The 12,356-nt window shown below is 40.3% G+C and overlaps 1 protein-coding gene across 1 annotated transcript in view; it reads right to left on the bottom strand.

Moving 5' to 3' along the window:
* Positions 1–12,356, bottom strand: part of LOC129771698 (aryl hydrocarbon receptor) — a 433,577-nt gene that overhangs the window by 348,132 nt on the left and 73,089 nt on the right. Inside the window, exons 3-4 of the mRNA XM_055775624.1 lie at positions 11,736–11,860; positions 8,858–8,947 (exon numbers count right to left, since the gene is read on the bottom strand). Coding sequence (XP_055631599.1) covers positions 8,858–8,947; positions 11,736–11,860 — 215 coding nt within the window. The remainder of the gene's footprint in view (positions 1–8,857; positions 8,948–11,735; positions 11,861–12,356) is intronic.

Raw genomic sequence — 12,356 nt, 5'->3', positions numbered from 1 at the left:
TTCGGATCGGAATCATTAGTGATGTAGATGCTAACGACGGTGATTGGAAAGGGGTGTTCAATGCGCACTACCACTGCCTGAAGATCAATGGTAATGGGAAGAAGATCATGTGGAGTGCCATCCTTGATTGCGATTGCAACTCCGTGTTTTGAGTGTTGGGACCCTCTTTAAAGTATGTGATGAACTTTGGGATGAAGTGTTTGTTGAAATTGTTTGGTGTCATAGTTTCTTGAAGGGCTATGACTGTGGGATTAGAGCTCGAAATAAGAATTTTTAGTTCTAAAATATTTTGTCGGATACTTCTGATGTTCCATTGTATCCCGAATTTCTGTGTTGGAGTGAATGTGTTGGTGTTTTTAACTCTAATTCCTAAGTCTTGATTGTGTGTATGTGTGAACTATTCAAAGAGAATTAGTTCGATGTTCCTTTACCCTTGGAAAGAGAAGCTTTCTTTGAGGTATTGGTGTTGTTTTTGTTTGGTGTAGAAGTCTTTGGAGTGTTTGTTGCGTTTGTGTTGTTTTTTGTTGAATGTGCGTTGCTGTTGTTGTTATTGTTGTTTTTTGTTTGATGTGTGTTGTTGTTGTTGTTGTTGTTTTCTGTTGGGGTTGTATTGTTATTTGTTGTTGGTGTCTGTTTTCGTTCATTTCTTGTTCTTTTCTTGTCTTTGTTAGTTAGGGTTTCATCTTCGGATTTTTTATCTGAATCTGAAGATGAACCTTTCGCAATCTTTCTTTTATTTTTATTTTTGTTTGGAACATCAGAAGTGTCCATTGAAATGACTGATTCGTTTTCGGATTCAGTTGTTGAGCTATCAGTTGTCGACTCTGTCATTGAGGTATCGATTGTAGTGTCAATTGGGGGTGGTGTTTCGCGGCTAGAAGAGGCCGAAGCGGCCGAGGCGCAGTTACATTTGCAATTGCAGCTGGGTGTTGGCTTTTGCAAGTTGGAGAGTCTGTCTTGCAGAACACTTGCAAAAGTTGGTCCGTTATTTTGACCATTGAACTTTTCTTTCGCCTCTTTATAGGAGATACCATAGTCGATTCTGATTTTGGTTATATTGTTTTCAGATTGCCATTCGGGGCATTTCCTGTTCGAAGAGGAATGGTCCCCTTGGCAATTCAAGCAAAATGCTGAAGCGTTGCAGGTTTTAATTCCATCCTTTTGTTCTGGATGTTCCTGTCCACAATTTCGGCAAAGCGGGTTCTCGCGTTTGCATCGCTTGCTCGTATGTTCAAATTTATAGCATTTGAAACATTGCATTGGGTTGGGATAGAAATTTCTAGTCCCAGCCCGAATAAATCCGAAGTTAATAAAATCGGGAACAACAGTTCCACGAATTGTCAAAATGAGAGTAGCGGTTGGGATAACAATGTTATTCTCCTTCCTGGTGATTCGCTTGACATCGATCACACCTTGATCGGAAAGCTCTGTAATTAGTTCAGGTTCTTTGATGTCAATGACATCACGGCAAGTAACAACGCATTTACGTTGATTTAGAGTAGGGTGGTAGATTACTTCGATAGGGGTTTCGTCAATCAATTTGTTGATTAAAAGGAGCTTACCAATTATATCCTCGTCCTTGGCCGTAAGGATATACTGCGTCCTCTTTTTGTCGTCCCGTTGCGGTCGCGCTGTGTAGTATTTCTTTCCTACAGCGTTGGCGATCGTCTTACTCACGACGAACGGGTTAGTCGGGATCACGTTCTCTCCTGTGGCACGAAGTAACAGGATCTGTAGGTTGCCGTTCAGTGGGTCGGCCCACCTTGGAGCGGTACGTTGGGTAGGTTTACCCTCGTACAAATTTGTAGCCCGGCCTCCCGGAGGCCCGGAGCTACTGGAAGCCATGCTGTTGTCGGCTACCCCCTAGGTATAGCCGACAGATCGTTTTATTATTTAAAGGAGAGAACACTTATGAGGGCTTTTCACTTTGGGATATTATCTAGAAAAACACTCTGTCACTTTTTTTTTATAGAGCTCTTACAAAAACCACCAATAATCGCAAACAATTTAGGGGAATAAACTTTTGAATTTGTTTTCCTTCAGGGCGTGGCGTCGGTGACGCCGCAAAAGCGCGCGCTTTCCCGGTTTGCCGGCAAGCGCCCGCTCCTAACGGTCGAAACTAGCCGTTGCTATCTGCTTCTTCTTCTGCTGCCACTTAAAAATAATTAAAATTAACTCCTTCGGAATCGCCAGGGGGAGACGTCCTAGTCCGCTGTCCAAAACGCCAAACTGCCGAGCTGAAAGTAAACGCGACCTTCTCGGTCGGAGGTTAAAATCAGTATGATATATTTTTTGCCATCGCTGCCTTTTAACGCTCATTCGTTCGTCTCGTTGGACTCGCCCCTTTGGCTGAGTCTGCTGATTTGTCTCTATCCTGTGAGCGTGTACCGCTAAAGTACAAAACGCGCGGACCCGCTGAAAAATATATCATTCTCTTTCAAACCGTAAATCAGTGTGGTTGTATGGCATCGTTTCACATCACATCGCATCAACGGATTGGTGCCGGAGCACCAGCATACCTAATAGCGGTTATAGAATTTCAGCCGCCGGAGTGCTCGAGTTGGCTTTCAAAGCTGCTCACGACAATAAGAAAACCCGCCTACAGAACAGAGCACATTCGGTTCGGTGGCAACAACCAGTTTCAGCGAGTGGCAAACGCAATCGCAAAACGGCAGCAGGTAGAAGAAGGAAAATGTTTGTTTATACAGACTGCTTTGGTGGCAAAACCAGCCACCGTAAAACACGGCGCCTTTCAGGGCCATTAAGCCATTCAAAGAAAAGTTATTAAAAGTTATTCACAATACCAATGCATTCTAAAGTAACATAATATGACATATAATATGAACTGAATTATTTTGTTTGTGCTTGTTTTTGAACTTATTGGTGGTTGAGGTCTTTTAAATAGATCATTCAGTTTTCACAAACCCATACATGGTCTCCGAATTAAAAGTGGCTCCAAATTACAACACATTGTATGCAGGATGGCATTAACGAATTTTCTCGGCAGCAAGAACTGCTTTCTTTAGTTGATAACTGATGTTGAAAATTGACTGACGTTACATCAGCATTGTATAGAAACATAACTAAGGAGTAATATGATGAGCTATGCATTTCCTGCTGCTCTGTTCTTATTTTAAAGGACTTTAATTCGAAGGTCATCCGTCCCTGTATTCACGTTGGTTTTTCAGAACGTTTATAGCTCGTCTATTCCTCGACAGATTGTAGAGTTCGTCTCCAAAACCTCAGTTCTTTTTCATTTTTATTTATTTTGTTTGCGGAGACTACAAATATTACAATTCATTCGTCTCCGAAACCACAGTTTAAGGTACGGTAATGTGCTCAATGAGCTGACGACCACCTATGCATTCCTTATCACAGCCATCATTTTGATTGTACGATATGTGCATACGCCGAAAAATGCCCGACGTTGAACATTTAATGAGTACAAAGCCTTCGGAAAAAAAAATCAAGAATCAACTATAAGGCAGTGAGAAAAAAATGAGAAAGTTTGTAAAAAAACGCAAAAACACAACACCAAAGGTTCATTTCAGAACTCCCAACATGTTCATAAAGAGTAAACAGTAAACTAATCCATATTTCAGGTAGAGAGGTAGGTATTCACGTAGGAGAAGAAAATAAAACAATATATTTAAAATATATATTTAGAATAAGCTGTCCCCGTTGTATACTTCTACGTCACTCCGGTTATGTCCCCGACATTACCCACCCGTCTTCTTATTTTTTTTGAAGAAAATACATTATGTTATTAATAAAAAAAATACTGAAATCGATGAAAAAAAATTTTTTTTTATATGTGATTGAAAAAATTCTCATTTTTTATTTAACACCCGTTAAGCAGTGGAAATAATAAAACAAGTTAGCAATTCAACAAATAAGAGAGGTATGTTTTGCGAGCGAATGCGAAGGTAAATCATGTATTATGCATTATTTCTTTCAACTTTTCTTTCTTTCCCATGAATGTTGTATGCAACATAAGATTGTGTGCAATAGTTCGTTCTAACAAGCAAATTAGCAAGATCTTTTCCGAATCCAGTTGAAGATAGTCCAGATAGTGAATGACTTCTGTCTATGAGGGAGTGACGAACATCTTAAGCGAGTGTCTTCCGAGCTGCGGAAACATGGTCAATTGTACAGCGGAAAATGATATCAATACTACGTACGTACGTGCTTCTAGGAAGCACGAACCCGTTCGATTCCAGCTTCACCTATCCGGCAAAACGATCAGGCACTCTAAGTTTTTCAAATACCTCGGTGTATACTTTGATTCTAAATGTACCTAAGGAAGACACATTGCGTATCGGAAACAGAAATGCCAGCAAAGAATCAATTTTCTCCAAACAATTACCGGAACATGGCGGGGTGCCCATCCAGGACACCGCATTAAGTTGTACAAAACAACGATATTATCAGTGTAGAAATATGGCAGTTTTTGCTTCCGATCAGCTGCCAGGATTCATATTCTCAAGCTGGAGAGTATACAATATCGTTGCTTGCGTATAGCCATGGGGTGTTTGCATTCGACACATACGATGAGTCTCGAAGTCTTAGCAAGAGTACCCCCGCTTACTCTTCGGTTCACAGAATTATCCTACAGATTTCTCATCCGTTGCAAAATCACGAATCATGAATGAATGAATGGTGATTGATAACTTCGAAAATCTACTCCAACTGACTCCTCAGTCAAGTTTTATGTCTTTAAACCATGAGTATCTTACCCACGACGTGCACCCTTCACCAGGCATCTCCAACCAAGTTTGCTTCCCATACTTTTGCAATTCTTCTGTCATTTTTGATCTGTCCATGCGACAAAAAATCCATGGAATCCCAGATCATCTACGATTCTATTCCGCCGATATTTTCGGCAGAATATGGGAAAGTTAGATCTGATAAAATGTTCTTTACTGACGGTTCATATATAAACGGGTCCACTGGCTTCGGCATCTTCAATGAAAATTCCAGTGCCTCTTTCAAACTCAAAGATCCTTGTTCCGTGTGTGTCGCTGAACTGGGTGCGATATACTACGCACTAGGGATCATTGAAACATTGCCCATCGACCATTATTTTATTTTTTCAGGCAGTTTCGGCTCAATAGAAGCAATCCGCTCAATGAAAGTTGATAAACGATCATCTTATTTCCTAACAAGAATAAGACATCTATTGAGTGTTTTGGTCGAACAATTATTTAAGATTACCTTAGCATGGATTCCCTCTCATTGCTCGATTACGGGGAATGAGAAAGCGGACTCGCTAGCTAAGGTGGGCGCATCAGAAGGTGCACTTTTTGAAAGGCAAATTGCTTATAATGCATTTTTCTACATTCCTCGTCAGCACACGCTCGTAAGTTGGCAGCGCATGTGGAGTGAAGATGAGTTCGGTCGTTGGTTACACACGATTATCCTTAAGGTCTCGACGAGTGCATGGTTCAAGGGGACATTCAATCCCTCGTCGTGATTTCATTCGCGTGATATCTCGGCTTATGTCCAATCACTACAACCTAAACGCGCATCTTTATCGCATTGGGCTCGCAGCAAGCAATCTATGTGATTGTGGCGATGACTACCACGACATCGAGCATGTTGTCTGGTCGTGTATCCGGTTCCATACTGCCCGCTCTCAGCTCTCCAGAGCATTGCGGGCACAAGGCAGACAATCGGATATCCCCGTCCGGGATATCTTAGGTAGCCGCGATCCTGATCTTCTGCTCCATCTATACCTGTTCCTCAGAAACGCCGATGTCAACGTTTAATGATGTTTCCTTCGTTGTGTCCCTGTTTCATATCCCCTCCTATCCGATCTATAAACTTTTACTTAGTCGCGGCAATACATACACACACTCTATACAGATACACGGGCCGAAAGTTGTGCAGTCCACTGATGATTCAACAAGAGCCAAAGGTTGTACCGCTCTTAACAACTTTACACGAGCTGATGATTGCCCCGGCTAGTGATCATTCTATCCTGGATTCCTCGAGTCGAGAAAGACACACCACGCTAGATATGTGGTGCAGACTATGGGGGCGTTGCTGATTAACGGTCAGCTGCATCCCAATAGGAAGTATCCCGTGTCGGGCACACGTACAGAGCATTGAAGACTGCAAAATCCCAATTATGAGAACACTTGTAATACTATCCTCGAGCCAACCGCGAGTAATCGGTTACATATTACTAATATAGTTGTAATCAAACATTGTCAAAATATTGAACTCCCGGCCCCGTTAGGCTGACGCCATATGAGCCTTAATAAAAAAAATATATATATTTTGGATAAAAAAAATCAACACTAGGAGGGTGGCATCGATTATCACGCAAGAACTTATTGAGACCGGCTTCACATCGCATCACGAAAATGAAACGAAATGAAATATTAATAATCTTTATGACTCATATTCATAATACTCAATTACCCAATTGCTTCTATAAAAGTTTAAGCAGTAGAACCAATACGACTCAATTTTGTATTTTACCTCAAAATATCACGAAATCACAAGTATTTTCAACTTGTTTTTTGTTTCTTCCCCACAAAATTCATATTCAATGTAATCAATGACGATATATTTTTTTTCGTTTACCGATCCACATATACTTCATCTACCATTCCACCCTGTTATGTGTCACACTGATATTCATCAATCATTTTCAGTTGAACTTCCTGCCAGAAGTTTTTTGTTCGTTACAAACCGTTTGACGGTTATTAGTACATATAACAAACAGTTTTTTTCAGGGCTACTATTTGGAGTTTCAAAAGAGTTAAACTAACAGATTTCCGTCCGTGCCCATAGGCTCAGACCCTTCTACTTTTTTTGTGCGGTCCTCATGCCTCGCACAAAAACAGGTTACCCTGTAGTTTTAACGTTTTTCTTGATTTGCATACCAATCGAAACTCTCAGATTCGTTTGAATGCTATACATTACGGCTTCCTAGTTCGTAAACAGTTTAAATTAAGGAAAATTGGAAGTATTCCCACTTTTTCATAAATTTTTTCTGTACTTACCTTACCTTACCTAACCTTACCAGTTTGTCATGAAGCCACGAGGCACAAGTTTTTTTTTTGCAAGTTATTAATAAAACCAGAGCGTAAAAGCGGAGCATTTACTGTTTCTATTACACAGTCTCACTTCAGCCAGGGACCAGTCAACAATTTTCCTTGTTGCATACATCACACATTGCGTTTTTTGCTTGAAACTCCGGATGGTGGAAAATGTTTTGACGTAGGACTACGTCTTTCATTTCTATACCGGGGTGTAAAATCAAAGTTTCGAAAACGAAAGCGTTACGCCGGAGACCGAGATTTTGAGCGTTAATAGCTCCTAAACAACTGAACGAAATGGAATGATAAACACTTCATTCGAAAGATAAAATATCTACGCGTTCTATACTTGTTACTTTTTGATCCAAAAACTTGTTTCAATAGTCTTAAAATTGCTTTCAAAACAGGCTATTGAAATCACCAATCGGTATATAAGCGAGCGCCGCTCGGAAATCCACTCAGTTCTAATTGAACAGCGATTGGAGCATGTTGTCGCTGTTGTGGTGAAGCTCTTCGTTTATCATGAAAGCGCTGATGAACGGTGTCACCAAGAGCCTGTTTGTGCACCCTAGGCCAGAAGGGAATCCATCAGGAGGAGAGTGATGCCACAAACGGTTCCCCGGGAAGACATCGCTACACACACATACACGCACGGAATTCTTTCCGTTTGGATGCCATTCAGCATCGAGAAAGTTCCGGAAAATAATCTGCCAGTTCCTCTGGGAATTTAAAAATACATTCATGTGAAAGAGTTTATTTGAATGTTTTCTATCCATGTAACACTGTGACCAAATACATTTGGTTTTGTGGTTTTTCAATCAATCGCAATTAACAGGATAGCTTCTGAAGATTATTCTTCCCCATCAGTAGGATATTTCCGTATCCAATATTGGATGCATAAAACCTTGTGCCTCCAACGTAACGCTCTCGTTTTCGAAGTCTCCCAAATATTAATTTATTCAAATGATCTCCAAATCAACGATAGTCCTACGTCACCCTTGCGGTTATACCATAGATATAACCCACTTCCTGTTTTTTAAAAGGAAAATATAGTTTCGAAAACAAGAACGTTACATTTGGACTGCAAGATTTTGAATGTTAATACCTCTTTGCAGGCTGAACGTAGTGGTATGATAATAACTTAATTCGAAAGATAAAATGTCCAACAGTTATATGATTGATTGTTATTGAATCGAAAATTATTTCAATAGCTTAAAAAATGCTTTGAAAATAAGCTATTGAAATCACACAAATTTATACAAACGAATTCCTGCTCGGAAATTCGCTTATGATTGCGTATCGGTTGATGTAGGATCGCTGGAATTAGTTTCCCTAACACAGATTTTAAAGCCAAGCAGCCTGGAGAAATAGGCATTGTAAATACATGGAATGGAATGGTTTTGTATTATAGAGACTTTAAACTTTTCAGTTCATTCGTCTCTAGCCTTGAGAAAGGCCATTGGAAAACTTTACTCTACTCCTGCACTACACCTCCACCCACATTGCCTTGAGAAAGGCACTCGATCCTTCGCCGTCCAGCTCGTCCAGCAACGATGTTGTCCAGTCGGTGTCCACACAAAGAATGGTGTAAATACATGCAAGCCGGTGGTACTTTTGCACTCGCATGCATTTTTGCTGACCGGAATGTGTTTCCCTGACACAGACTGTAGAACTAATGAGCCTGGGGGAATCGGAATTGCAAATATATGCAAGGTGCGGGTACTTGAATATATATGAATCGAACAAGCCATACACCATCCGTCAGAAATTGAAATTTGAAAATAAGTTATCGAAAATATAAATCTTACCTGATGAAAACCAAGATAGCTTTCAATTGTGTGCGTTGCAAAGAAAACTTCTCCTTCACAAGTTAAAATGATGATGAAACCATTTAACGCCTGAAAAAGTATAAAAAAAGTTTGCATTTAAAACAAATAAAAAACAATCGTATATGACATTAAATTTAGAGCTCAATGATTGAGGATTATCAAAATTTGAAACTACAAAATTTACAAAATTAATTTCATTGTAAAAGATCATAACTAAACGTTTTGCTGCACGAATTTCTGCATGTCAGCACATTTCCTTATCATAGAAAGGAAAAGTCATTCAGCTGATGTGAAATAGTAACATACTTGATTTTAAACAAAAAATCCAATATTTTTAGATGTGACTCGATCCCGTAAAATACGGTAGTTCCATGAAATTGAAATTAAACGCAACAAACGAACGTCGCATTTACATCTGAAAGCTAGGAGAAGAAACTGGAATGGAAAAATATTCTCACCTCTCTCATGCGAACTTTACTTGATAATAGGTAGGCTTCTTTTTCTTCTTGAATGGCGTTAACGTTCCCTGTGGAACTTTTGCCGTCTCAACGTATGCATTAACGAGCGTAATTTATTAATACTTAGTTGAGATTTCTTAAGCCAAATAACACGCCTTGAATGTATTCCGAGGGGAAAGCTCTAGAATACGCGTGACCACAGTGCAAGTCGAAGGAAATTTCTTTGACGAAAAATCCCCCGGCCAGAACGGGAATCGAACCCGAACACCCGGCATGATAATTGAGACGCTAACCACTCGGCCACGGGTGCACACAGGTAGGCTTCTAATTGCTTTTATTGTTACTCAGCAATTTATTAAAGTTTGATGACTGCGTCAGAAGCCTAGTTTAACCAAAAATGTAATCAAAATGTTTATTCTATATCATATTAGTATGGGCAACATGGTGAACGAAATCGGTACTGTAATCCATAGTAGTTTTGGGATAGTTGTGAATACAACATTTGGCACTATTAGACAACAATCAGAGCATTGAAAGAAATCCCGGTTCCGGACGGCCGACGACCCTGAGCGACAAGAAGCTCCAAAAGGATGCAGAAGAGGAAGATCGAGGGAAAAGTGGCTACATCGCTGCGTGCGCTTGGCTAGGAGGTCGGTGCAACCGACCACGCAGTGAAAAAATACCTGGCGAACATGGACGTACATGTCAGAAAGCGGAAGTCCCGTCCACTGGTCTCGGATCTGCAGGCAATGACGCAACGGTAGCGGCTGAATAAGATGGTCAAGTCGATTTCCCCGGGGAATCGTGACGTGGCGGTAGTGATGGACGACGAGATGTATCTCACCCTGGATGGCAACGATTGGCAGGGTACTTTGTATTTTACTTCGCCCACGAAGTAAGTGAGCTCCGAAGTAAAGTTTATTTCACACACCAAGTTCCCCAAGAAAGTGCTGCTGTGGCTGACAATCAGTGAGAAGGGGTTGTCAAAGCAGCTCTTCTTTAGCTCCGGACTGGCCGTGAACGGGGAAATTTCTAGTACGAAGTGCCTGGCGGAAGTTGCGTCGTTCATCGAGGAATACCATAAGGGCGAAGACGCGTTGTTCTGGCCCAGTCGAAGCGATAGTTAGAGAAGATGGAGCGGCTGAATATCGATGTGGTGCCCAAGTCGGCGAATCCGCCCAACGTCCCCCAGCTGCGTTCCATCGAGAATGGGCAAACCTGAAGCGTAAAATCTACTTGAACAATTTTGTCGCGAAAATTGAGAAGGAATTGATAAATAAAACGAAGAAAGAACTCAAAAACATGCCTACACGCATATTTTCGTCCGCCATGGCGCCATGTTCCGGTTAACTGACCGAAGGGCACTCGCAAGGGCGTAGATCTTTTTTACAAGTAAGCTAATATAATCTTCCATGGAAATTTATCAAACTCAATTATCTGTCTTTGTTTTTTGTTATCACCATCCGAAAAAAGTGATTTTTTTAATGCAAACGTTAAATTCGCGAAGATACAACGAATTAATTGAGACAGCAAGACATTCAGGCAGAAAATATTCATACTTAACTAGAATTAAACTATCTTCCTTGTCTTAGTTACGCAACGATTCCTACGGTTCATCCGTGTTATTTTTTGAGAGTCAAGGATTCCAGTAACTGTAATGTGGATTTCTTCAATGCCCCAGAAAACTACTGCAATACAAACAACCACTCAGAAAAAGTGTATTAGGCTGGAAATATGTGGCGCGGTATTGTATTTCAAACAAAAATTACCCGAACAAACGCAATGCACCAGGCAAACGTATGCCTAAGATTCATATCCCATGTTTCATACTAATCAGGCAATCAGTGGAACACAAATTTGCGTTCGTGAGACCGCCGCTTCCGGTGGTCTGTCGGCGGCCAACTCGTTTCGCGTCATCTTGGCGGCTTAGGCCACCTCGATTCCTTATCCTTGTTGAATGGGTACATCGCCCCATTACATTGACCTTAGAATAAATTTCGAAAAACGAAAACAATAATTTATAATAGAAATGTGATGCATTTTACCCATGATGTTTTTTCCGCGCCACAATATTTCTAGACCCCACGGTTGTTTTCTGGGGCGATTTACTCGGATCACAGTAATGTGCCTATGTGGGGTTGTGTAAGATCAGAAATTCAGCTGGCCCGTATGAACGAATAAACGTCCAGTTCAAATATGGTTCTGGTCGATACGTTTGGAATTGAAAATGAATTGAAATTGTATGGACAGGTGCGTCATAGAATAAAATGACAATCTCCTTATACTTCATTGAGAAACTAGCAGTAAATTTTGTAGCTCATATGAACATTTTGTCCATATTGAGCGAAACTCATCACAATCAACAATCTCAGTATGAATAAGGTCATAGAAAATCTTACCTGTAGGAACATTTCTCCATCAGTCATGCCTGGTTCAAGGTTTCCTGAATCCCTTGATCTGTATGTATCATGGAGATGTTGCGTTGTGATAATTCCATTTTCTCCTTTAGTCTTATGCATGACAACTGGAAAAAAAATCAGTACGAGTTCTCTATAACAAAAAAAATGTTTTATGTAATGTTTCAAACGAGTTTTTAACACGCTCCTTGAGTCGATGTCGGTTTCCCAGGGGTCGGAAACTGACACAAATTCTCATTTGAAACTTTCATGATACTGTGTAAATGTTATAAGAATGACTAATATTTTAGTAGAAAGTATCATTGTTGTAATTTGTCTTAATAATTATTAATTATACTTGATATTTACTGAATTATATGTCTATTTATCGATGAGAGAATAATATCAAGTTCACTCACTTAACTTAGATAAAGATAATTTTCAAAAAAGAAATTTGGCTACGGGGGTGGTATCGATTCATTCTGAAAAATGGGGTCTCTTGCCCAAAATAGTTTGATAGTCCCTGCTATGGATAATGAGTCGTACAAGCACCGCAGATGCACATCGCTCTCTAAGAGCAACGAATCCAGAAATCGTAAAACAAGTGCATCGACTCGTTTTGAA

Source organism: Toxorhynchites rutilus, chromosome 2 (genome assembly GCF_029784135.1).
Source record: "Toxorhynchites rutilus septentrionalis strain SRP chromosome 2, ASM2978413v1, whole genome shotgun sequence".
Classification (NCBI taxonomy): domain Eukaryota; kingdom Metazoa; phylum Arthropoda; class Insecta; order Diptera; family Culicidae; genus Toxorhynchites; species Toxorhynchites rutilus.
Note: the sequence above shows the minus strand (reverse complement) of the source record. Positions and strands in the feature narration are given on the sequence as shown.